We start from the raw sequence: 27,480 nt of genomic DNA, 5'->3' as shown, positions 1-27,480 counted from the left end.
GTTTGGCAGTTTTAAAACTGTCTGAGCTAGCAGAATTGTTATTATAATCCTAAGCAAAGCTTAGAACTATGGTTACTTGGGCCATACTTGTTCGAAGATTAATGTTTAAAAGACAGGAGTAGAGAGATGCTCAGGATCTCTGTGAGAGAATGGAAACCAAGAGAGAGTGATTGGCTGAAGATTACATAGTGTGTCCCAGGGCTGAGTAAGGATCAGAAACCAGACCTCTCTAATTTTACTTCTTCTCCTAGTTGGACATTTAGACCCCTATGTCAGATACTTCTGTTTATATACTTCTGGGCTGCTGGAACATTTAAAATTGTACTCAGTGGATGTAAGTTAAATGAATATACTAAATTGGATTACAATCTATTTAAGACACTAGAAACATTTCCAAAAGCTTCCCAATTCAGCTTTCTCAAGAAAGCACAAGTCTTTAGTGGAAAAGAAAGAAATATAATTTATGCTCAGAAATGACAAATCATGCTACTGTTTGTAGTGGAGAATATTGCATTATTTTAAAGCAAGAATTGGTGTATTCTAGCGTTTGAAGTAAAGGGACCGTGTAATTGGCAGAAGGTAATATATTTTGAATCTTAAGCAAAACTTACTTCATTGAAATTACATTACTAGATTGCAGTCAGTTTAAGGAATGCATCTTAGACGTTGTCTAATATTTGCAAAGTGATCCAAATAATTCTTAATGATATCTGCAAACTACTTTCTGTAACAGAACAAATATGTTAGCATTTCACAGCTTCTGATTAAATCACTGGCAATCCTTCTCAAATTTAACTTGGACTATAATCTATAAATTTCATCAAGCTGGAATTTAAAGTTAAGAGTGTGTAAACCAGGAGGGATTTTTTGAATACATAGATCTGAGAAGAATGCATAGACCCTTAGTCCAACATTGCTATTATTAGATAGAAAAGGCATGCTGAATTGGAAATGTAAATACTGGTAATTTTGTGACAAGACAATACAGTATAAGAATCTTCAGCAATCTAAGACTGAAGTGTATTCATTTGCCTCCAGTTCAAGAAATATAGTAGTTATCTGAAACATTTATTTTAACTGAGAGTAGACTTCAGTTCTCTCTTGTGGGCTAAGGCAATAGGGACTTGCATTTCAGCTATAAAATGGGAAAGAGTGACACTTCCCTAAAGATATCACTTGCGCTTTCAACAGAAACCTGCAGGCAGAATATGACCGGCTGAAGCAGCAGCATGATCACAAAGGATTGTCTCCACTGCCATCCCCACCTGAGATGATGCCCGTTTCCCCACAGAGTCCACGAGATGCTGAACTCATTGCAGAAGCCAAGCTGCTTCGTCAGCATAAGGGCCGCCTAGAAGCTAGGATGCAGATCCTTGAAGATCATAACAAACAGCTGGAGTCACAGCTACACAGATTGAGACAACTGCTTGAACAAGTGAGTCTTCAGTGTACATTCTCAGAGTTGAACCGTATCAAAAGCAAATGGCAAAATTAGTAGCAGACGTTTGTATATATCTTGAATCTGGTATCAAATGGAGAAAGTACCATATTATCACTGGCTGGCTCCAGAACATTTAAATGTCTTTGTTTAGTTAATTTTGTTTAAATCTGTCACAAATACTGTATGTTGCAATTGAAAAATGCTTACGTAAATATTGTGCAATACTGTACAAAATAAATCCTTAGAATATCTTGCTTAGTTCAGTGAGTCTCACTTCTGAGATATGCATATGTATGTATTGCTCATAATTTTGTTTTCCCTTGTTTGAAGGATGTTATGTTTCTTTCCTTTGGGTATTTCAGCCTCAAGTGGATGCCAAGGTCAACGGTACAAGTCAATCTTCTCCTCCTCCTGCCTCGTTACAGAGGTCAGATAGTAATCAGCCGATGCTCCTTCGTGTAGTTGGAAGCCAGACTTCAGAATCTATGGGTAAGATGAATTTTAAATTCCCAAGAGGGGAATTATCTGCAATTTATGATCAGCTCTCCTATTGCTGTTTTGATTTGTGGCTAACTTGGAACCCTTCCAGGTAATCAGGATTTCTTGCACTGTACATTTATTCTTTCTTTAACCCATTTTTATTCTGCTTTTATTTTTAAATCTAAGGGCAGATACAATATAAGTAGTTGAAGACAATAAAATTAATTAAAATGAAGATTATTAAAAACTAGTGTGTGTGTGTATACACACATACACAGAGAGAGAGTTCTTACTGAACTGTAGTCCTTCAAACCTTATCACACCCTCATAAATATAGGTGAATCTTCCTCTTAAAAAAAATTCAACTTTTTTTTGTTCCTGAAGGTGTGTGTGTGTGTGTGTGTGTGTGTGTGTGTGTGTGTGTGTGCACGTGCACGCGTACACACACATACACACACACACACATAGTTCTTACTGAACTGTAGTCCTTCAAACCTTAACACGCCCCCATAAATATAGGTGAATCTTCCTCTTTAAAAAAAATCCAACTCCTTTTTTGTTCCTGAAGGGTGTGTGTGTGTGTGTGTGTGTGTGTGTACACACACACACACACACAGACAGTTCTTACTGAACTGTAGTCCTTCAAACCTTAACACGCCCCCATAAATATAGGTGAATCTTCCTCTTTAAAAAAAATCCAACTCCTTTTTTGTTCCTGAAGGCTTTAAATTCCTTACCAGAGCAGGGGCAACACATCTTATAAATATTCTCCCATTTTCAGTTGAAATACTCCTGCTTTTTTCCAGAGCTTTTTCATTCCAGTTATTGGAGGAACACTTCAATTTTCTTCTGCAAGCTACAATCAGCTTCTTTCATTTTTCTGCTTTCCTGCATGTTTCCTTTCTCTCTCAATCTTAGCTTGCAAAGTGACTGCTTGAAGCTAGAGACAGGGAACAGGAAGAACAGCAGAGAAGACTATGTTTAATTTCCAAGTAACAAAATATCATGCAACTCGGCCTAGAAGAATTTCTTAGTGGCAACTTGCTTGCCAAAGTTATGCCTTTTGCATAACTCTGTAGTAGGATTTAAGCCACTGAGATATCCTTTAGTTGTTTTCACTGAATTGCTCCCCGTTATGATGGTGATTAGGTTTTAAGCTATTCCTTTTTCTTCATGCCTTAATACTTTTAAAAAATGATGCATGTAGAAAATAGACCACTCTACGTGATGAGCTCTGCCTATAAGTACTTCAAAATAAGAACTCTTTGGTGGCTTTGGATGTATGGTATACAGTCATAATGACTGTAAGAGCTAATAGCACATCAACTTAAATCTTCCAGTAATACCAGACTTGTTCTATGCTGTACGTTCACCAGTTTTGTTATCTGGCAACTAAAACAATAATTGGTTGTAATACTTACATAGCATCATCAATGTACATATTAATCTTAAAAAATGGGACAGGAACAAGGTTCCCTCTAAGGTACGTGTCTGAGTGACTCCGCCTCCCTCTGCACAGCTTTCCTCCTCCATGCAGTGATCGTTTTCAGCCCCTTTGGTTCTGGTTGCGACAGAACCCCATGCGCACACAGGGGCGAAGTCATCTGCGAAACAGGTGGATCCCTGCCGAGTGGGGCTGAAAATTAGAGAGTATGGTGGAAAGGAATACTTTATTTATTTAAAATATTTCTGTCCCACCTTCCTCCCCAAAAGGACCCAATGCAGCTTACATCATTAAAACAGCATTCAAAAGCTAAAAACAGCAAGTATAGAAATATTTAAGAATTAAACAAGTATTATATTAAAATGGTAACTAAGATCAGTATTAAAACACATATAAAACAACAGAGCACAACAGTCCATTTGAAACCCCTCTCAGGCCACCAGTCATTAAGGAAAAGCTTGCCTGAAGAGAAAAGTCTTTGCCTGCCTGTGGAAGAACAGCAAAGATGGGGCCAGCCTATCTTGCTATGGGAGGGAGTTCCAGAATTTGGGAGCAGCAACAGAGAAAGCCCTCTCCTGTGTCCCCACCAAGTGCACCTGTGAGGGTGGTGGGACCGAGAGAAAAGCCTCCCCTGATAATCTTAATTCCTGGGCAGGCTCATAGAGGGAAATGCTGTCTTTTAAATAGTTTAGACCCAAACAGTTTAGGACTTTATATATTGAAAAACAGCACTTTGAATTGTGCCAGGAAACAGATTGGCAGCCAGTGGAGCTGCTGTAAAAGGGGAGTGATATATTCCCTATAACCAGTCCCAGTTAACAATCTTGCTGTGCATTTTGGACCCTTTGACGTTTCCAAACACGTTCCAAAGACAGCTGCATGTAGAGCACGTTACAGTAATCCAACCGAGATGTAACAAGGCTGTGGCCAGATGAGACCTCTCAAGAAATGAGTGCAGCTGGTACACTAGTTTTAACAGTGCAAAGGCACTCCTGGGCACTGCTGAAATCTTGGCATCCAGGTTCAGAAATAAATCCAGGAACACCCTCAAGCTGTGTGCCTGTGTTTTCTGAGGAAATGTAACTCCATCCAGCACAGGTTGGAACCATATTCCTTGATCTGTTTTTTTTACAAGCCAGGAGCACCTCTGTCTTGTCTGAATTAAGTTTCAGTTTATTCGCCCTGATCCAGTCCATTACTGATACCAGACAACGATTTAGAACTGAAACAGCCACTGAGAGGTCCAGCAATAATCAACAGGGACACACTCCCCATGTCCAGTTCCTGGCATAGGTCGTCCAGCAAGGCAACCCAAGCAGTCCCTGTCTCATTACCAGGCCTGAAGACAGATTGAAATGGATCTAGATAATCCATCTCAGCCAGGAATTCCTAGAGCTGAGAAGCCACAACCTGCTCCAGCACTTCGCCCAAGAATGGGATATTAGAGATTGTCTGGCAATTGTCAAGTACTGTGGGATCCAATGAGTTTTTTCAATAATGGTCTTACTACTGCCTCCTTTAAGCAAGCTAGGATCCTACCCTGCTGCAATGAGGCATTCACTATCTCTTGGACCACTTGGCCAGGATGGGCAAAGGTCTAGAGACAAGTGGTAGCCGTCACCTCTCCAAGGGTCCTGTCCACATCATCAGGCTTCTGAAACTGAAACTTATCCATTAACACCGGACAAGGAGGAGCCATCGTTACAGCATCCAAGTCAGAGCATTTATTCTGAGGTAGTGAATAATGCAAGAATTCTGAAGAAAATCTTCTGTGACATCTGAATTCTCCATTTATGTGTTACTTGGCCACTGAGTCATAACGCTTATTCAAGGTTCCATATTTTTGCTATATGCTGTCACGTTGCTTCTGACTTACAGCAGCCCTATGTATTAGTGACCTCCAAGAGGCCTTATCATTAACAATCTGCCTCAGGTCTTCCAAAATCTTCTTTAGACTACAGATGAAACATTCTGCAGCTTTTATTTAATGCAACTGTTAATACTCATTTGTCAGTTCTGATTTATTTGCTAGGGAACACACTTTAAGTCTTACCACATCATCATTAAAATGCAGCTCACAACCACAAAGCCTGGTTGTCGAAAGGGAAGTGCTCCTCTCTTCCCATCCCCCACAATTACTTTCACCATTTTCTTTGTACAGACACATACAATTTTGGAAATAATTTATTTTACCCTTACAGCCCTTCATCACTTCTTAACTGGAAGCTTGATAATTTAGTGAAAGGTGAAGGAATCTATGTGTGTCTGCATATATGTGAACACTTCTGTTAGATTATTAGGTAGGAGAGTTTTAGGGAGGGAGGGAGGGAAACAGAATTAAGTTCCCTTTGGCTGCAATTCTGGAAACTAAAGTTTTCATAAGTCCCAAGTGACTGACTAGAGTCAAAGAATATTCATCAGTGGCATTATTTATGTGACCAGGCTTTCATATGGTTCTTATTAAATTCAGTATATTTCCTTTGTTCCATTCTTGTTATTCCAGGTGAGGAAGATCTGCTCACTCCTCCCCAAGACACAAGCACAGGGTTAGACGAGGTCATGGAACAGCTCAACAATTCCTTCCCAAGTTCAAGAGGTATGTTTAGCGCTTGGAAGCAGATACTTGTTTCATTATATGCAGTGTAGCTTCCTTGCTCATCGGTATCCTGTTCAAAAACTGTTGTACAGGTGAAGGGTTTGAGTCTAAGAGTGACAACACAATACCAAAATATTTCTAAAGCCTGTATCCATGACCACTCTGACTGAGAATATTCTCTCTCTCTCTCTAAAGTTATATCACTAGATGTGAATGTTCCACATTATGCTTGTGTAAGGCTTCATTCATTTCAGTGGGCCAGTCTGCATATGGAAGGGAACTCCTTCTAAAACAGATACTGTATTTTTGCTCCAGACTATTCATATCTTACTACGCCCACCATTCTCCCCATCTCCCAGTTTCCCCTATTTTGTCAGAGTTGTATTGATGTTTGCTTCCATTTTCAAATTTCTGAAACACATACATCATTTTGTGCTCTGGTGCCAGAAAGAGAACATAACTTAAAAGAGATTAAAGCCAAACATCTGAAAAAATAATATGATGGCTCATTTAACTGATGAGAAGAGATGAGGATTGGTGCTCATTGAGTTCAAAGACATTTTTTAAAATGTATGTTTGGAACTTTTGCTTTCTTTTTGTAGGTGAGCACAAGTAATATTTGAATAATGATCTCCAGACAATGTGTGGTGCTCAAGAAAAGGTCATAGATAAATCTGGCTATGGCACATTTATGGTAGGAATGGGCAATAAGATAGACTTCTGGATGATTGGCTGGAAGTGTTTCTGACTTCCAGCTGTTTAAGAAAAGCAGCAGCTGTTAAGTCTTCTTTGAGAAAAAGCAAAGTTGGGGAGATCCAGGAACAGCTGTTTTTGTGAAAAGATGAAAAAATCTAGTTTGCTCTTATGTGCTGTCCAGGCAATCAGTGCAGGATAGGCAAAAAATTCCTGATCACCTTTTTGGTCAAAAAGCCAATAAGGTAAGTGTGGTCTAAAAATTCCTACCCAGCCCTGAGGCAAACTAGGCAAAACTGCACTTAATCCACATGGAAGGCAAAGGGCCATCTAAAAGCATAAGAGCCAACACTAGGCTGAAGAGGGCTCAAAAGCCAACACCAGCATTGGCATGTGTGGAGACAAAACTACACTGTCGCACTTTTCCATCCAGACAAGCAGCACAGGGTCATACATCTTTTGCATTCCGTATACACTTTGAGAAAACCATTTCTAATTAAAATATGACTTTTAAAGAAGCAAGGGAGAAGAATAAATAATTGTAATTTTACTAAGAAACATACTTGTTGAAAGCTATATGGAAAGAGGCGAACACTCTAAAACACTAAGTTTGTAACGAATACTATGCAAATGCAACCCAGGCAGGTGCAGGACCCTACAGAACACAGGAAAACAAATTGCCATATTTTTCTATAGTTCATAGGTTGAGCTGAAAAGCTTTGGAATAGTGCCATAAACAAGGTCTCTGTGCACAAGTACTCAAGTTGCTATTTTAAAGAACCAAGACGTATGTTCCTTTAAGTCATCTAGTAAGAATAAAAGGGAAATCCAAACCAATATTTGAACAGCTAGATCAAAATGATGATCATTGAATTTTGGCTCTGTTTTGACCCTCACATATTTAAGCCATTAAGTAAATGTAAAATTGCAACAGCAACAACAAAGTTGTGGACTGCAACCTTAGACTTAAAAGATTTCTTAGGGCGAGTTTGAATATACTTGTTTTTGAATCAAGTATGACAGTGGAATTTTCAGACTGACACATTTCTAGTAATTCTTCATTAGTAATGGGGCAGTTAAAGAGCAGCAGTGAATATTCAGTTTGGTGTTGTAGACAGAAATTAAAACTAGGACTCAGGAGGCCTGGATTCGAATCTTCACTAAGCCATGGAAACTCACTAGGAAGTAGAACTGGTAAAACCATTCCTTAAATATCTCACCTTGAGAGCCGTATTAGGGTTGCGGAATAGTCGTTCTGTCTTGATGGCACAAGACAAAGGATCTATAGAATTTTAGGCTTCCTCATTACTCTGGTTATCTGAGTTATCACTTATTATAAGCCTGTCACATGTTTAGGGTCTCCACAAAAAGGCCCTTTTAAGGATATCCTTACTTGCAAAGGTCCCTTTCTTCTGCACATATGAAACAATTTTTTTTCCCTGTGTTATTTCCAGGTTAGGGAAAGCTAGGGAAGTCCTGTTCATGGGAGTGTTTGTGTTCTGGACTCATACCTGCAGGATTTTCCAGACAGAATTCTGAGAATTCCAGCCCACATACCCATACCTAGAGGCACCTACATTTTGCTCGCTTGGAGAAGGATCTACTCTGAGGCTGCATGGCCTCCTCCGGTTTCTATTTCTTGTTGTTAATGTACCGGGGGGGGGGGAGTTTCCATGGTGCTCCCTGGGAGTCATAGTTCTTTGGGAGACACCCTCTCTAGAGCTTGGAGGGCAGTGAGACTATAGGTAAGCTAATGTAAGCATTGGGGGGCTGCAACTCCCAGAATTCTGCCAGGGGAATTCTTGGAAATCCAAAACAAATGAAACAGAACACCAATAGCATATCCATAGGGAATACTCTTCATTCAGAGTTAAGTTATATCTCCATTCTTTGAGTTTCTCAGATAACAGTTAAAACACATAGCTTTAATTTGACCTTTTAAATTAAAAGTAATAATTTTAATGTTTTAACCTGTACTTTTATTTTTTTTTTATTTATGGTTGACTTATGAGTTACACCAGCTTGGTGATGGTTTTCAAAAGGCAACATTTAAAAGTTTTTACAAAATAAAGTTGGAAATTACAGCAACCTTGTACAGTGGACCCTTGACTTACAGACGGCTTGACTTACAGACTTTTTGAGTTACAGACTTCTCTGGCCGCAAAATTTAGGTTTGACTTGCAGCCTGAGAATTGACTTACAGACCAGAAAAAAACCAAAATGGAACAAAAACGGCCTGTTACGGGATTAATCGGTTTTCAATGCATTGTAGGTCAATGGAGACTTGACCTACAGACTTTTTGACTTGAGAACCGCCTTCCAATACGGATTAAGTTCTCAAGTCAAGACCCCACTGTAAGTCCATCCTCAAGCAAATCAAGCCTGAACTTTTTCTGGAGGCAAAAAATGTTGAAACTGAGGCTGTCCTACTTTGGGCACCTCATGAGAAGGCAGGATTCTTTGGAAAAGACAATAATGCTAGGAAAGGTGGAAGAGAGCAGGAAAAGAGGAAGACTGAATATGAGATGGACTGATTCCCTAAAGGAAGTTAGAGGCTTGAGTCTGCAGGAGCTGAGCAAGGCTGTAGAGGACAGGACATTTTGGAGAATTCTCATTAATAGGGTTGCCGTATGTCAGAGGTGACTTGACAGCATGTAACAACAATAATAATGTATTTATAATGTGATGATTTGAGGTGGCAGGACACACCCTGGGACTCTTAAGATTTCAAATTCCGGGTGCTCATATTGGAAGAAATAGGATTTTAGATAACTTGGCTCTGAGCTGTATGATTCAAAACTAGTACTGTACGTAAATTGAGTTCAGAAGCAAATTGGAAGTTTGAGAGTTGCTAGTTGGTGGCATACCTTCCATCGGACAAAAAAGTAAAAATGAAGTAGCAAAGCAAGTGTGTTGCTTATATACTGCTCCATGATGCTTAAACCTTAAAGCACTCTAGGAGGTTTACAGTTTAATTATGCAAACTACACATTGCCCCCCCCCCGTGCTGGGATCAAACTCAGGTCATGAACAGAGTTTTGACTGAAGTATTACAGTTTAACTACTATCCTACAAGGTGGTGGAGAACAGCCATCCCTACCTGCATCCTGTTCTGGATGGCACAAGTAGGTGGGGCTTCAGAAATAGTGGTCACCTCACCATGGATCTCTGTTCCAAGTCTTATAGGATTGCTTTATCCATGAATAAAACTATTACAAAATAAATGCTGCACTGCACATTACTGCAAGAAGTGATACAATGGTTGAAATCTTGTTCATGTAAGTTCTATGGCATAAGACTGATTATGTTATTGGTCAGGCAATTTTTTAAAAAATTAAACATTTCTTCTTCTCCTTACAAAGTCCATAAGAGGTCCCAGGTTAGCAATCTATGGGGGACAAGGGACGGGAGGAAGTTTTTTTATATCTGAAAACCACTGCCACTGATAAAATCATCCCACTGATTGCGATTTCGAATATATAAAGACTTCTTCCTCCTGTCCCTTGGCCCTTTCAGCTTCCCAATGCTGAAAACATTTATTTGGTACCTGTAAGGGCTTTGTGATGGAGGGAGGGATCTTTAATTTTTTAAAAATTACACCATAGAATGTACATGACTAGGATTTTAGATAATGTTTTCAGTACTAGAGTTTCTGCTCTCTCTTTTTTAGTTTTAAAATTAGCTTATGGGAGTTAATAATGAATGGCTACCTTTGGGAATGTTAAACATGAAGCGGCAAACTGACAAATTATTTTCCCTTTGCATAACAGTGTTTGAATTACACATTAGATGACAATCTTGAAAAACAGAAGAATATATTCCACATGGAAAAATGGTAGTTCATTGTGACAGTATGATATAACATTGATAACAGAAAACAATCTGCTATATATTTTATGTGTTACTTATATTTGCTTCTAGGGACATACAGGCTCACAAACTGCTATTCATTAACACCATTAATGCATAACCAATGGTGGTAAAGAGACCAAGATTCAAATTGGATATTCTCTAGTTTTTATGCTGCTATTCAGGTTGCCTCAAACAAGGCATTTTCTGTCCCTCTTGTCTCTTCCTACCCTTTTCACCATCTGCAGTATGGGTGATACTAATTACATTTTCCAATGTTGTGGTAAGGATTACAACTAGGAAATGCCAAGTGGAACACTTTAAGCCCTTTACAGGTGTTAAGCATTATTACATATACTGACATGTCACACATCTAATTTTTCACAGACTACTCTGGTAAAAGTAATTAATATAAAGATTCTCTGAGTTTTCCCAAATTCTTTAGCAAAAGAAAAAAGATACAGCTCCATCATGCCAAAGGAATAAAGAAGTCTTCTAGAATTTTAAATACTAACAATTTTAATATGGCATGAACTTTGCAGATACTTGAAATGTTGGCAAGGTATGAGGTTCCCAACATGATAAGGATGTTTCTTTGTTGAGATTTTCCACTTAAAACTGTACATGTTAGCTTCAGTCCCTGAAGAGTGGATTAATAATTAGTTGAACCACCTTGGTGCTTATTGCACTTAATAATACACAGTTACAATCCACCCTGTATTATATTCTTTATTTAGTCTAATTTTAGCATTTTCTAAGAAACAAGGCATAGGTGACTTTCATAGAAGTCCACAGAATAGCATAAAGAAGAAATATTACAGAAGAATCTCTATACTCACTGTAAATTTGAAGTACGGTGCTAAAAACAGTGGGAATTGACTTCTATCTGTGGGAATTTTTGCTAAGTTACTGATGACTGCTGTTCTTAAGGAATTATTCTTTTCTCTTTAGCTGTAATGTTTTCTCTGAGTCCCCTTTGGCATGCTGCTCAAAGGAAATTCATGATGGTTGCAGCTGCTCTTAGCAGCTGCTATGCTAACTCAAGACAGATGTCAAAGCCATAGGTTTGACATGTGCTGGAAATGTAGTATTAAATACCACCACAGTGGTTTATTAAATCCATGAAGATAATAGTCACGTACCAATTGTCCAAAAGTGGTGTGGAAATCAATATGCTAGGCATTTTGCTAAGTTTTGTATGTATCCAATTAAAATTCCACTTGTTCATTTTTGGAAAAGAAATAACAATCAGGCGTAGGTTTGGAAAACAACACTTCTGCCTAAGCCAGACCTGGGTAGAGTACAGGCCGAGAGCCACTCCTGTCCGGCCCGCTGGTCATTGCTCCAGTCCGGCCCGCTCATCGCTGCTGAATGAGCCGGAGCTCTGGCTCCGGTCACCCAGCAATGCAGTAAGCAAAACTTGCGAGATCCGATGCTGGGATCTCACAAGTTTTTACTATTACTCTTGAGCCGCAGGCTGCGGAGCCTGCGGCTCAAGAGGCTGAAAGCGATCCTTGCGCAGGCGACGTGATGACACATCACGTCACCTGCGCAGGATAGAAGACAGTCAGAGAGGAAGGCTGCGGGGGAACAGAGAACAGGTGAGTTAGCTCAGTGTCGGGTTTTTTCTCCCCCCCCCCCCCCGCGGTGAACAAATTACAACACTCACATAGTTAAGTCCCTAAAAAGTTTAGGGAGCTAACTTATGTCAGCCTTGTAGTTCATTCACCGCAGGGCCTCACCCAATGGGGGCCTATACTACCCACAAATTGGGGGCTTGTTACTACTCATCCCCAAACACAGTTCAGATTTTTCATGTGGCCCCCTATAGAAATTAATTGCTCATCCCTGGCTAGAGCTGTGAGATTTATATAGAACTTATGTTGCATCTTTAGGAGAGATGGGCCCCTCATTAGCTTGTTTAGAAAAGCCCTTTTAAAGCATTATATTGTGAAACCAGATAGGCTTGAAGTGTTATGGGAACAGAGGTGTGTACCTAACCACTATCCCCACCCCAAATGTAGGCAGACCTTCACATGTCTACAGTGGGACTTGGAAGGACATTCCCTGAACATGCTGCTTTTCCCATTGGGAGCCCGCTCTGTCCTGATCACAAAAACACAAGCACATTTAAGCAGAGTAGGATACTATTATTGAGAACACAGAAATGTATACCTGACATCTCAGCGGAACAATGAGGGATAAGATTATTTGTCTTACCATATCACCAGCAGGCTAAAAGCTCTACCCAGCTTCAGATGCAACACCTGAGTAAGGCTGAAGTTAGCAACATCTAATCTATGTTGAAAAGCATGATGTTATTAATGAACAGAGAACCTTTAAAATCCACAGATGGCCTCTGACCTACTCCATCAGGGTGTATCAAAATTGTGTTAGCTGGATCCAAGTTAGTCATATTTTGATCTCACATGAATCTGTGGGACAAGCTAGTCTTGACTAACTTAAATAGACTCATTACAAATTTTAGGACTTACATTTTCATATGATTTCAAGGGACCCATGTACAACCAGCTTGGTCTTCATCCAGTACAGTCTGTCAGGTCAAGATCAGTTCTATTTATATATCAGTACTATACTTCTTAATTTAGTCCTCTTGATTTAGCACTGAAATTGTTTCAGTCTTAAATATAATTTTAAGTATGCAAAAATGTTGTATTGGACCATTTTAGGAGCACTGCTAAAATGCAAGTGATATGTAAATATTTTGGTACAGTGGTTGACTGCTATCTCACCAAATACTGTTCAAGTATATATGTTTATCTTGTTACAACAAATCAGTAATTTATTAATGCTGCCTGCCTTGCTACATTTCAATAGAAGAGAAGGATTTTATTAGGAATGGGATTTTTGGATTTCTTGAACTACATATCCCATAATTCTCCATACTGAGACTTCTCCCTGGCAGACAGACACCTAAATATGTTTCACCTAGCAGAAAGTTCTCAACTGGAAGGCTTTCAAGCTGAGCTAGCCCACTTCCACCTATCTTCCTGTTTGGACAGAAAACTCCCAGCTAGCAAGAATAGGAAGCTTGAGTGGAGCTAGCCCTAGTCCAGTCTCAAAGTATTTCACTGGAGATCATTGTCTGAAGTGAACCATGTTTAGGTGTCTTTCTCTCAGGAAGAACTAGAATGGAGAAATATGGGATCTGTAGTCCAAGAAATCAAAAACCCCTCCCGAAATGTTGCTACTGTGCTTTGCAGGATGACCAGCAAACCAGTTTATGCATTTAAAGGCGTTACTTAAAAATGTTTTGAATTCCGTTCCAGAATGAAAATTGAAGTACTTCTGTATTTTTGTCTTTTCTCATTTGCTAATACTTCTGTTAATAAAGGAAGAAATGCCCCTGGAAAGCCAGTGAGAGAGGTCAGTGAGTCTGATGCCCACTTCAATAGCTTCTTGTTTGCTGCATCCTCTTCTTTTGTCTGGCATCTGTGGCACAGCATGTTTGTTGCTAAGTACATTTTCACAGGTGTGATCTAATATGTAATACCTCTCAACTTCCAGTAGACATCAAAACAGACTATTTTTCCATTAGGATCCTGCAAAACATGTTTTCTTGCTAGACCGAAATAAACATGAAAATATATGAGATCAACCTTATGGTGTGAAATAACAATTTGGCTTTAGACTGTGTTCTGATATAGAAATGCATGTTTCAGCTATTTGTAGGAAAACAATTACTGTACCTTGTGCTCATGTAGTTGAGAAGTATAAATAATATCTTCATTCAGCTTGCACATTCAGCATTGCAGCATCCAGAATGTTGCACTAAAATAAATATGAAAACCAGTGGATAAAGAACAGTACTTTAGAGATTTAAATTCTGTGCACTCTGCTCTATGGCCTTGAACGCATTTCTCTCTTCTTTTGAATACTACATCTGTGATACAGGAGTTGCAATTATTTTATGGAGAGTTATAACCTTCTAGAGATAAGAACTTCAATGCATTGTGCAAATCATCAACATGCGGGGGAGGGATACATGTATTGGGAACCAACAGCAATAAACTGATTTCTTATAAAAAGGTATAATGCTCCCTACCTGTTACTACACTTTAAAAAAGGTTGATACAGTACTGTTTTTATCTTAACATATTCACCAAAGACATCTGAATGTTGACAAGTCTGGCATTCAAAAGATGAGAAGTGTCATTAACCAAGTAAAGCTAAAATGTCTGAGCATAGTGGCCCTTAGAATCACAGTAGTCTTGGGTCTAAGCTGAATAAAGCCTGTTTCTCTTGTACTGCAATCTGACATTTTTAAATGATTATTGCTTAAGTATAAATGAAAAAATCTGGCAAACGACATACATTTTTGTAGAGCACATAGTACAAATGAAGTGACAAAAGGAGACTTCCTTTGTAAGTCCTCATAGTTGTTTTGCGCATTTCAAGCATCAATTGTGAATAGGTATGCCAGTTTTGCGTATCACTGAAAAATGAGGGCATAATGGTGTACACTGAACCCTTTAGCCCTATTCAGTGGCTATTAAATTGAGGCTGCTTATTATGGGCACAATGGAGCACCCCAGCCTTTCTTCATCTGTTTCCAGTTTTGTCCTATCTGGAAGTGTGGGAGCAATTGAGTCTAAAAAGAAGAGCCTTTACTATCCATAGATGGGATAGTCTCTGTATAGGTTCTGGATGTTAATTGTCCAAATTACTCTTCTCAGATTATGGTTATATCTATTTAATAAGTGCCTAAATTTACAAAATTGTATACATTCCAAGAAGGTGCACTTGCTCCAACTGCAATTATGGTCCCCTCCAGCATAAACTGTTACCTGTTTCCAAGGTTAGCTGAATTCTGAGTTATGATTGGATAAAATCAGTTTGTTCTCCTTCATTCAACCCATGTTCACCAGATACAAACTTTCACCACCTCTCTTTGGCCAAGAGACAGAGTTGGGAGTTAGTGGTATACTGTCAATACTATCTGCTATTTTTTGACTACTGAAATTCAGTCTGTCTTCTGTTTCCTGGACTATTATATATGTAGATCGCAGTAATAAAAATGCCATTGTAACATAAAGACAAATGAAGTGACATAAATGGTAGGCCACAGTTTTGAAATATTTAAAATTACATTGGTCACCTGACACCAATGCCATTAAACTCTTTGAAGCACATAAATACAGTTTATCAGTACCTCTTTCAAAAGATACTTTTTACGACAAACCTGGTTTTATGTATCTTTAGAGAACTGAAAAATGATACAGAGGGGCTGTGACTTAACAGCTCACATTATAGCTCCACCATTACAACAATATTACCTAATGCCCCTCCACACACACATTCAAAACTCCCATTTATGACCACTGTGACAGATACTACAAAGTGGAGCATCTACTTCTTGAACATTTTTCTGTTGTTGCTCTATTAAATAAATTACCAGTTATTTATAATACTTTTTAACAGCCTGGTAGCAATTGTTATTTGGGTACATAAAGCATTAAAAGTAATAGGAGTGAAAAATTGAACATAATATCACCCAAAATAAATCAGCAACAAGAGAAAAACACTATAGCATGTAAAAAATTATCTCAAACCAACAGCGAAGGAGACATGTGGTGGGATCTAAAGGCACTAAAAACATTTCTTAAAATGCCTGGGAGAATAAAAAGGTCCTCGCCTGTCAATGAAAAAGCAAAATATAGGCATCAGGTGAGCATCTCTAGCCCTGTTTAGGCATTGCCTTCCTGAACAGACTAAGGGTGCAATCGCACAGTTATTTAGCTTGCTTTTTTGAAGCATCTACAGCATGGTCTGGTTTGCTCTTTTTGCCAGCAACCAGACAACATACATGAGATCACAAACCAGCGCAACCCAACCTTTTTTGTCCTGTTTTAGAGCAGGCTGGAGCAATCAGGATTGCATTTGGACAGAAGGGTCACTTTAAACATCGCACTCTTGAAGGAACCTTTTCTGGTGCAGTCCAATACAATCTTTATATCACTGTCTGATCACACCTTCACTATGCCTGGCACCTCCCTTTGCCCCTGTCAATTTCTGCACATGGAAAATGACTCGTCTACAGAGAGGAGGCTCCTGCTTGTGTGTAGGTTATAATCACACATAAGAACTGTAAACACAAGCGAGAATTTCTCTGCAATCAAGTATATTCCATGTTCACAAAACAACAAAGGAAAAAAGGAATAAGTGCTGGTCTGAAACCTTAAGATTCCGTACATGAAAATAATAACTGCTTTTGAGGAGGACATTCCACAGACTAGGTGCCAACACTGAAAACGTCCTCTTTCTTGTAGCCATATAGCACCTCATCTAGCAGCAGCATGTAGAGGAATATCTCAGATGAAGATCTTAGATAAAGGTAGTAGATAAGGAAAGAGACATTTCTTTATGTAATCTGGCCCAAAGACATTTAGGACTTCCAAGTTTAAAACCGGGACTTTGAGCTACTACCACAATATTATATTGGTTAGTCCCAGTGAGCAGTCTAGCTGCTCTGTTTTGAATTCTGAAGTGGACTGGGCCATTTTTAAAGGCATACCACTTAAAACAAAGTGCAGTAGCCCAAACTGAAGGTTGTTAGATCATAAATTGTAAAAAAGGTAATAAATACTTGTCCTCCACAAAACAAGATATATTTCAAGTATGAATAAAATGTAACTACAGCAAGATTTTTCATTAATACACAAGGGCAAAAAAAGCAGCACTTTTTTCATTACAACAGCATTTACCAAAAAACAAACCATTTTCTGTTATGAATTCTGTATTTTGTTTAGCATACAAGGTCTGCACAAAACACTAAGGAACAAAATAGAGATTTCTCACCACAAAAACACTTGTAGATTTTCTTAAGTACTGTACTGCAGTTGGACGGAAAATCATATATAGCAGGAGAAAAACTTGAAATTTTTATTTTTCTGTGAGAATTAATTAAAGGCAGAAGACCATAATGAGTAACTATTGCAGAGCTATCTTTGTCCAGGCACAATCCTAGTATGTCAGCCAAAACCAATGAAAGGCACACTAAGGGAACTGAACCTCTAAAGTGATGACTCTAAGAGCATTCCCCACATTACAAACTCTGGTTATCTGCAGAGTACAGTCAATTCCAGAACAGTCTAAATGCCATGTAACCAGACAGATAACCCACTTACCAAGTACTTAGTACTTCCATCTCGTATGGACTGAATCTCAGCATACAGATCATCATCAAGTCCTGCACTCTGCCCAAGCACTACAGTATTTCTTTACACTGACTACCTTACCTCTCAGAGATGAAATGGTAAGGTGGAGCTGGATATCATTTGCCTACTAGTCACATCTCAGCCTACATCTCTGGATAATCTTTTTCAAGGTTTCACATAGATGCAAAGAAAACACTGGAAATAAAATAATTGACCAATTTTATCTTCTGGAATTAGCCATCTAAGTAGATGCAGAACCACCGTAATACAGCACCGCCATATCTCAATTCAACCTACCAAGAAAGACTCCATTACAGGACTAAGAGAACCAATAATATTAACCTTGTCCCAATTCTTCCCCAGGTACAAGTAATTCACAAGGTAACAAAACCTGTTTTAGTTCCGAATCCAGGATCCAAACTGGATTAAAATGAGCCCAGAAAAACGATTTCATCCAAGAGACCTTGTAATTAATCAACATTTTACTGTTAACTTGCTCTGTGTTCATCTTTTCCTTTTTTCCTGCCATCCTATAGGGCTGGACTATTAACATGTAATTAGCAACAGAGCTCTCTTAATTTGAAAAGATTTATTCTACCCAGGTCTTCAGCAAATTTGGATAATTTGCTTGCTTTTGTTTTGTCATCAAGAAATAAGTGTAACTTCATTTGCAAGTCTAGCTTCTCAAGAATGTAGCTCTGAAAAATGTGCATGCCTGAATTGTAAAGGAAGAAATATGTATTTGCTGTAACATGTGATCTGACTCTTAGATATGCATCTACTGTAGCTTAAACTTTCTGAAATGCATTAAAATGAAGTGCCATGTAGGTCAAAAGAAAACATTTAATTAAAGTGACTTTTTAGCAAACAAATAAAGGAGTATTTACTGCAAAATACTCAGCAATGTTTAAGTCAGCTTGTCACATTTAACTTTTCTCACCCCCACCAATTTGATCACAACTCTTTTGGTTTCCTAGCACAACAATACTTCATAAGATTTAGTAAGTTGGTAAAGGTTAGTTTAGCTCTGCAATTTGGCCATCAGCAGAAGTTTCACTCAAGCCCTTCCTGTCATTAACACCAATTAACATTTGGCAATTTCCCCAGTCAAGCTGTTTTTGTTGATGATGATTGATCAGGTCAGCTGTTACTTATTTTAACTGATTAATTTACAAAGATGTGTGTAGCAAGTCTTTCATGTGCACATTTATTTTTTGCTTTTCTGCCAAGGGTTTTCATGCATGTACTTTATGAAACTGGTTAGCCAGGCCTGTCATTTGAAAAGCTCAATGTGATGCCAGATGAAAAGCTCTCTGCAGGCTTCTCTCAGCTTTGCTAGTGGTTGCTCGATATCAGAATCCACTCCAAATTATTTGATATTTCCTCTTGCATGGAAGTGCGTTTATGAGTAAACTACTCATTTATTTATTTATTAACATACAGCACACATGGCAATATTTGAAACTCATGACAATACAGCTTCGCCTTTAAAATTTTTCTCTTTTTTTGTTTGTTTCACAGGCCACAATGTAGGCAGCCTTTTCCATATGGCAGACGACTTGGGTCGAGCAATGGAAACCTTAGTGACAGTGATGACTGACAACAAGGTGTTAGAATAGCAAGATGTGTTTTACAACTTCAGGCGTACCCGCATGGTTTTTTATAATATTCATATGACAGAGGATTAGACTGTAAGCGTTTACATGAAAATAAAATCTATATTTTTGTGAAGGGTAGTGGTACTATACTGTAGATTTCAGTAGTTTCTTAAGTCTGTTATTGTTTTGTTAACAATGGCAGGTTTTACACGTCTATGCAATTGTACAAAGAAATTATAAGAAAATTACAAGTAAAATCTTGATAGCTAAATAACTTGCCATTTCTTTATATGGAACGCATTTTGGGTTGTTTAAAAAAAATTTATAACCATTATAAAGAAAGATTGTAAACAAAGTGTGCTTTATAAAGAAAATAATTGTTTATATAAATCCCTACAAAAAACAAAAAAAGAGGCAGTGCATTTGTTTAGCATAATTTCAGCTCTGTAATTGTACAAGACAGATATTCATGTTCTGTGTTCTTTTCCTTACAAATCAAAGAATTTCAACAGCACCAAAATAAGCATACATTTTCATTGCTTTTGTCTGACTAGCACTGGCTTAAAAATCATGCTGTTTTGAACTTTCAATTGAGGTAAACTTCTGCCTCCTTTCAAATAAAATCAGATCTTATTGGACTTATTCAGCTAGTTGGCAATAATACGGAAGAGCACATTACATGACAAATGCTATCTTCAGAGCCTGCCAGAATAAAAGACAAATTGCATCTGTATTCTATGCTCCTGCTGTTTCTCTCCACTATTACAAACCCAAATGTGGTTAATTAACACAAAATAGAAATTGCCTTACCGGATCGTACCTTTGGACTTCATCGTCCGGTATCCTGCCTCTGTCACTGGCCAGCACCTTAATGTTTCAGAGTAGAAGTCTGATTTGCTTTCATGCCCTGTGACATCAACTTTCATGAGATAAACTGCACCTATCTGTGAGGGTGATGAGGACTTGCCTATAGATAGTGAGCTACTTCCATCCTGAAAATTACATTGCTTGTATTATTATTTAATTTTTATAGTAGCAGTGTTATTGTGCATTGAAAATTGGTCACTACTAACCTGCCTTGTATTCAAGTCCCAAGGAGCCAAAGCAGGTCAATTAAAGAACACAAAATGGTGTGGAGTAATTCTGCAAGCTTCTACTCCACTCAGTGGGAAGTAGCCACACTGCTTTGTGGGCAGTTGGTCATCCAAGACAACAGTACTCTTGCGCCTCCATAGGTCTTTCTGTAAGTAATACCGCACAATTAACAATGACTCAGGAGAGGGATAACCGAAAATAGAAGTTACATAACAGCTCCTCAGGTTTACTACTTCAAAATTTTGAGGTGCTGTTAACAAAAGCTTTACCATTTCATTTCCTTCCGCCAGCCTTTAATTCCATTGTCTGCAAATAGAATTTTACCATCTAAACAATGTTAATACTTTGTAAGAGTAAAATCCATTACCTCTTCTTGTATGAAGTGTAATTAAAACTTGGGAGGAAAACAAAATTATTTTATTTTTAATGCTAGTTAACATTAAACATGGGTAGTCATGTTATTTCTACCTCACTTTGGTTTTGTGGTGTTCCTGACAATTATGTACAGAAGTTATTACATCATCACCACTTGTCCATTGTGTAACCAGTCTTACCATTTTAACAATAAATTTACCCACTCATTATTGTTTGGTTGTTTTTAATTTTCAACTTGCAGGTTGTTTAATTTTGCAACATATCCCAATTGGCAAAAGAAGCCCCCAACATACCTTTCCATAATTTTTTTTTTAAATTGGGACACGAATCCATCCTCGTCTGAGCATCGAGCCCACACACTAAAGTACTGGCATAGGATTTAAAGAGACTAACGGTCACCTTAGCCTTTTTTAAGACCATCTGGAATCCACTATTGTCAACACAGTTGTAAGGAAGCACCTAACCTCACCCGTACTGTCATTGTTTTCTTCACACAAGACTGTAAGTCTGAAGAGGGAAGGTTATGTTTCCATATAGCCTCTGCATGTGTACAAGAATCCAGAATTTACAAGGTTCTTTCTGGCATGTAGTGTCTCCATATGAGCAGAAACCTCACATCTTCAGATTTGCTTTTCCTTACATGGAGAAAGTGAAGGGAGGTGGAGATAGGTCCTCCAGTCTAAATAGTTTGACAGTACTGGATTCTGTAACCACTGACTTGAGTGCTTATCTTTTCTCCAAGTATTATTATGAATGATAAGTCTGTGCATCTTGCTGACATGCATCTCCCAGGTGCATGTTTCTTAAGCTTCAAAGTGATGCACACTAAGGTGAGCAATACAGGGTTCTGATCTATCAAGTCCTAAGTCTCTTCCACCCTGTATAAACACTCCACTGATACTAGGGTGGACCATGTGCTTTATTTGCCCTTGGGTATACTTCATATTCTCATAGCCAGTCTACTGGAAGGCGCAGAGTCAGATTTAACAGGGGTGTCTTTATTTTAAGCTTTTAAGTTCAAATTTCTCTTAAAAGAATAGAATACTAATAGTGCACGATTGTTTTCATCAGGTTTTTCATTTATTTTTTCCTTCATATTCGTTAGTTTTGAATTGAGTCTCAAAAATATTTAAAAGAGTTTAAGAGCTTTATTGCTGATTTTAGAGCATTGGGGGGGTATTTCATGTTCTTTATATCCATGATCTATTAAACCATAAAACATTATCAGTGTAACTAAATGACTAACTATCATCTGGCATGTTATACCATTGTTATCTAATACTGGTTTATTACTTGGGTATCATAATCTGTTGTGTTCTAACATCAACACTGTAACACTAAATATTTTTATACACGTCAGTTTTACTGCATTTTTCACAACATATCAAATTTCACCAAATATATGCCTTACTTACTGTATTATATACTGCTTTACTGTGTATATCAATAAAGCACGCAATTATGTTATAAAAATAAGTGTGGCATTTTTATGAGTCATCTATATTTAATTTGTGGCCCTCTTTTTGACCTTTGTTGTTTAGTCGTTGTGTCTGACTCTTCATGACCCCATGGACCAGAGCACGCCAGGCCCTCCTGTCTTCCACTACTTCCCGGAGTTTGGTCAAATTCGTGTTGGTAGCTTCAGTGACACTGTCCAACCATCTCGTCGTCTGTCATCCCCTTCTCCTCTTGCCTTAACACTTTCCCAGCATCAGGGTCTTTTCCAGGGAGTCTTCTCTTCTCATGAGATGGCCAAAGTACTGGAGCCTCAGCTTCAAGATCTGTCCTTCCAGTGAGTGCTCAGGGTTGATTTCCTGCAAAATGGATAGGTTTGTTCTCCTTGCAGTCCAAGGGACTCTCAAGAGTCTCCTCCAGCACCACAATTCAAAAGCATTAATTCTTTGGCGGTCAGCCTTCTTTATGGTCCAGCTCTCACTTCCCTACATCGCTGTTGGAAAAGCCGTAGCTTTGACTATGCAGACCTTTGTCAGCAAGGTGATGTCTCTGCTTTTTAAGATGATGTCCCAGGTTTGTCATCGCTTTCCTCCCAAGAAGCAGGAGTCTTTTAATTTCGTGGCTGCTGTCTCCATCTGCAGTGATCATGGAACCCAAGAAGGTAAACTCTGTCACTGCCTCCATATCTTCTCCTTCTATTTGCTAGGAGGTGATGGGACCAGTGGCCATGATCTTAGTTTTTTGGTGTTGAGCTTCAGACCATTTTTTGCGCTCTCCTCTTTCACCCTCATTAAGAGGTTCTTTAATTCCTCCTCACTTTTTGCCATCAGAGTGGGATCATCTGCATATCTGATGTTGTTGATATTTCTTCTGGCAATCTCAATTCCACTTTGGGATTCATTCAGTCTAGCCTTTCGCATGATGTATTCTGATTATAAGTTTAATAAGCAGGTAGACAATATACAGCCTTGTCATACTCCTTTCCCAATTTTGAACCAGTCAGTTGTTCCATATCCAGTTCTCTGTTGCTTCCTATCCCACGTATAGGAAGATACATAAGGTGGTCAGGTGCTCCCATTTTTTAAGGACTTGGTCCACGCAGTCAAAGGCTTTTGCGTAGTCAATGAAGCAGAAGTAGAAGTTTTTCTGGAGCTCTCTGGCTTTCCCCATAATCCAGCGCATGTTAGCAATTTGGTCTTTTCCAACTAGACTGCCTTTATGGATTTCAGATGGGCAAAGTGCAATCACATTCAATTTTGAATTTACTACTTTACTCAGTGTAATTAATGCTCTGTAATTTTAGACTCAGTGCCCAAAAGACAACAGTGGCATCCTTTAAAAAAAAAAATCTCAGGAATCAGAGTTGAGTTTAGGGATGTCTTCTACTTTCACATTCTCAGGCCAGATGTTTTATAAGCTAAGGCAGAAACCTGCCACGAGAAACTGCACGTTGTTTTGAAGTCTACAGGACATTTTCCTGGAAGTATGCAGACTAAATTCAGTACAATCCATGAATACTTTGCTATGTGAAGCACCCCTTAAAATTCATATGATTGGAACCTTCTGCTTTCAACTCATGCTTCCTCATAATTTCCACCATTCAGACCAACATTCTTCAGTGTTTGCATAGAGGTGTTAGCATATTTTCGGCCAATAAAGTAAAATATTTAAGCTGTTTTCCAACAAACTTCAGATATGAGCTTGTTTAGATTCAGAATGTCAGAAACTTGCAACAACTTGCTGCCTTTGGGGATTGGAGGATGAACTCATGCTGAAAACAGCCTCACTGTTATCCTTCTGCAAGGAACTGACAACAGCCAAGGACAACACCTAATGCTCAATTAACTTATCATAAGGAACAAATGGTAGTAACAGTAATGGTAGTAGCAGTAAAACGGGAACCAGATTTAAAAAAATAAAATAAAATAACATCAATTGCAAAATTCTATGCTTTTTAATGAAGGCTGAAGTTTTGTTTTTCTTGGAAAGAAAATGGAACCTCATCCTAGAACAGGACAGGATAGTGTTCCCCAGCAAATGCTGGACTGCAATTTCCATTTGCTCTGTTCAGCATAGCTATTGATGAGCGATGAGAGGAATTTTGGTCCAACAATTTCTAAAATATAATTTGTTTCTCAGTAGTGCATTACAATCGTAATTCATTTCTTCACAGTATGCATCTGGGTCCACAAAAGATGAAGAAGAAAAAAACCTTTCTTCGGTTATGTACCTTACATACGAGCAAGGTTGCCAGCCTTTATATGGCAGGCTCCATTTTACCAGAAACAGGATGTAAGGAGCTAAATCCAGTGCTACTTTTGATTGCACCACACAGTTATGACTAAGGGCAGATGGGAAAACCAAGGAATTAGCTTCTATTACAGTTTTTGGTCATTCAATACTTCTTAGTAAATGCAAATAAGAGCATCACAATATGACTGAATCAATTTCAACAATAAATGTGCCAAGGAAAACTGCCTAGGAACATACACAGTCATAAATAATCAAGTTTCAAGACAGAAACTGCTATCATTTTCCAACGTTATTTGGCTAACTTTGCTCATTATAGCTGTAGTTTTCAAAGCAGCAACCATGGTAGTCTATGGAAGCATCTGCAGATTTTTTTTTAAAAGTTGAGAGAGCAGTCCCAGCAGGTACAGAGAAATATATAAATAGATGGAGAATAAGAACAACAGTTGTGGGTTTTTCGGGCTCTTTGGCCGTGTTGCGAAGGTTGTTCTTCCTGATGTTTCGCCAGTCTCTGTGGCCGGCATCTTCAGAGCACAGAGTGCTGTCCTCTGAAGATGCCGGCCACAGAGACTGACGAAACGTTAGGAAGAACAACCTTCCGAACATGGCCAAAGAGCCCGAAAAACCCACAACCATTAGATCCTGGCCGTGAAAGCCTTCGCAAATAAGCACAACAATTAGAAAATCAAGCTTGATACATTTTAGTATGTAGTAAGGCTACACCTTTTCTTAGCTTTTTTTGCAATGGCTTTTTAAAAATGTATTCTCGAAGGCTTTCACGGCTGGAATCTGATGGTTGTTGTGGGTTTTTCAGGCTCTTTGGCTGTGTTCTGAAGGTTGTTCTTCCTGACGTTTCGCCAGTCTCTGTGGCCGGCATCTTCAGAGGACAGGAGTCAGAACTCTGTCCATGCTCTGTGGAAGAACTCTGACCATGCTCATAAAGCATGGAGAGAGTTCCTACTCAAGTCCTCTGAAGATGCCGGCCATAGAGACTGGCGAAACGTCAGGAAGAACAACCTTCAGAAACACAGCGAAAGAGCCCGAAAAACCCACAACAACAATTTTTTAACTTTTGCATTTTGCAAAAGCAAATGGAGTGTGCTCATGAAAATATCTCTATTATGAATATATTTGATTGATTCTGAATTCACTCTCTCAGTACATATCAGAATACAGTGGTAACCCGCATAGCGACATTAATCCGTTCTGGATTAATTGTCACTATGCGGAATCATCGCAATGCGGGAGGGAAAACCCCGTAGAAACGCATTAAACTTTGTTAAATGTGTTTCTATGGGGTGAAAACTCACCACTATGCGAGGTTTCCTCCATAGGGCCACCATTTTCGCTGCCTCGGTAAGCGAGGGCAGCGCGGGCGGCCATTTTGGAACCGCCGATCAGCTGTGTGAAAATGGGGCCTTTGGGAGGAAAAGCCCCCATTTTCAAGCAGCTGGCCGGCCGGGGCACTTCGGAACGATAGCGGGGGAACCCTTCCCCTGTGGCCGCTCTGAAGGGCCTGCCAGCCAGCGGCTCCAAGCACAGGTGGTGGCGGTAGCATGTGTGTGGGGGGTCTGGATGCCTTCCAGTGCTTCGCCTGGAAGGCATCCGGAGCCCCCCACCCTGCCTCCACCACCGGGAGCCACCCCGCACCGCCTATCCCAGCCATGCTCGGACTCCTGGGAGTCCGAGCATGGCTGGGATAGGCGGCGCGGGGTGGCTTCAAGCGGCGGCGGCGGCAGTGTAGAGGGGTCCGGAAAGCTTCCAGGCAAAGCACTGGAAGCCGTCCGGATGCCCCTACCCTGCCCCCGCCACCGGGAGCCGCCCCGCGCCGCCTATGCCAGCCATGCTCGGACTCCTGGGAGTCCGAGCATGGCTGGGATAGGTGGCGCAGGGTGGCTTCAAGCGGCGACGGTGGTGGCAGCAGGGTGGGGGGATCCGGAAGGCTTCCAGTGCTTTGCCTGGAAGCCATCCGGATCCACCCTACCCTGCCCCCGCTGCCGCTGAGAGCCTTCTGAGCTCTCAAAGGGCTTTCTCCAATATCGGAGGGGGGCCCTTTGGGAGCTCGGAAGGCAAATGTCAGCGGTCGGCGGTGGCTTCAGGGTCCTTCCAAGGCCGCCGCCCACCGCCGACATTTTCCCCCAGCTGAGCAGCGGGGCTCCCGCTGAGCTGGGGGGAAATGCCCCTTCCGAAGGGGAATGCAGGAGGTGGCTTTGGAAGGACCCTTTGGAAGGGTTCTTCCGAGGCCACCACCGGCATTTTCCCCCAACTGAGCGGCGGGACTTCGAAGCTCCCGCCGCTCAGCTGGGGGAAAATTGGGCTATGGGGAAAAATTGCAAAGTGATTTTTCCCCATAGTCAACATTGCAATGCAATCGCAAAAATGATTGCAAAATCCGCATCGATATGCGGATTCGTAGTTAAACGGGGCGCTCGTTAAGCGAGGCACCACTGTATAGGACAGATTTTCATACTGGCAAAATACTGCAGCACAGTCTAAAGCTAACTGATTGAAGGATAACATATCAAAATGTATCATGATATGGTTCACCAGGATGAACAAGCATGCAAAGCTTGCCTTGCTGATAATGTACAGTGCATCTAATAAATAATCAAAAGCTCATTCTAAGGATTAATATCTATCATACCATGCTTTCACTCTGCCAAATTCACTAAATAAAGAGCTCTTGTCTCATTTTGATGGAGAGAAAAGCTGAGTCTTGTTTCTTGCATCCAAGATTAATGGAAGAGTTAGTTACATATAATTTCCCCTCAATGTTTCCAGAGGAAAGTTAAAGTGTAAGCCTTGTAATAGCTAGATAGACGTGACAAAAAGCAAGCATTACTTCTCCCTGCATCTGACAATGATCACTATCACAAAGCAAAACACACAGAAAGAAACATACTATATATTAAACTCTGTGAATGCATACAAAAAGTTAACTATTAAGCAAAATCCCCTAAATATTCCTAGACTAGAAGAGTTCCAATTTCTGTATTTCATTCTAAGTAGTAAAGCTACATAATTTA

The 27,480-nt window shown here is 39.6% G+C and overlaps 1 protein-coding gene and 1 long non-coding RNA gene across 25 annotated transcripts in view; one reads left to right on the top strand and one right to left on the bottom strand.

The window, feature by feature from the left end:
- Positions 1-22,222, top strand: part of DMD (dystrophin) — a 1,295,019-nt gene extending 1,272,797 nt beyond the window's left edge. For 18 of the 24 annotated variants that reach the window (XM_078390471.1, XM_078390476.1, XM_078390472.1 and 15 more), the window contains 4 exons: positions 1,192-1,435; positions 1,804-1,930; positions 5,869-5,961; positions 19,203-22,222. In XM_078390471.1, coding sequence (XP_078246597.1) covers positions 1,192-1,435; positions 1,804-1,930; positions 5,869-5,961; positions 19,203-19,300 — 562 coding nt within the window. In that variant the 3' untranslated portion in view covers positions 19,301-22,222. Of the gene's footprint in view, positions 1-1,191; positions 1,436-1,803; positions 1,931-5,868; positions 5,962-13,858; positions 13,891-19,202 lie in introns of all 24 variants that reach the window. The other 6 variants (XM_078390475.1, XM_078390477.1, XM_078390474.1 and 3 more) reach the window with 1 other exon arrangement.
- The window catches only part of LOC110077673 (uncharacterized), an 88,036-nt gene that overhangs the window by 28,661 nt on the left and 31,895 nt on the right, over positions 1-27,480 (bottom strand). The window contains exons 2-3 of the long non-coding RNA XR_013543576.1: positions 3,343-3,557; positions 2,659-2,861 (exon numbers count right to left, since the gene is read on the bottom strand). This is a non-coding gene — a long non-coding RNA (uncharacterized LOC110077673). The remainder of the gene's footprint in view (positions 1-2,658; positions 2,862-3,342; positions 3,558-27,480) is intronic.

The sequence above is a fragment of the Pogona vitticeps genome, chromosome 3 (genome assembly GCF_051106095.1).
Source record: "Pogona vitticeps strain Pit_001003342236 chromosome 3, PviZW2.1, whole genome shotgun sequence".
In the NCBI taxonomy this organism is placed as follows: Eukaryota; Metazoa; Chordata; class Lepidosauria; order Squamata; family Agamidae; genus Pogona; species Pogona vitticeps.
The sequence above is the reverse complement of the archived record's forward strand: the minus strand, read 5'-3'. Positions and strand labels throughout refer to the sequence as shown.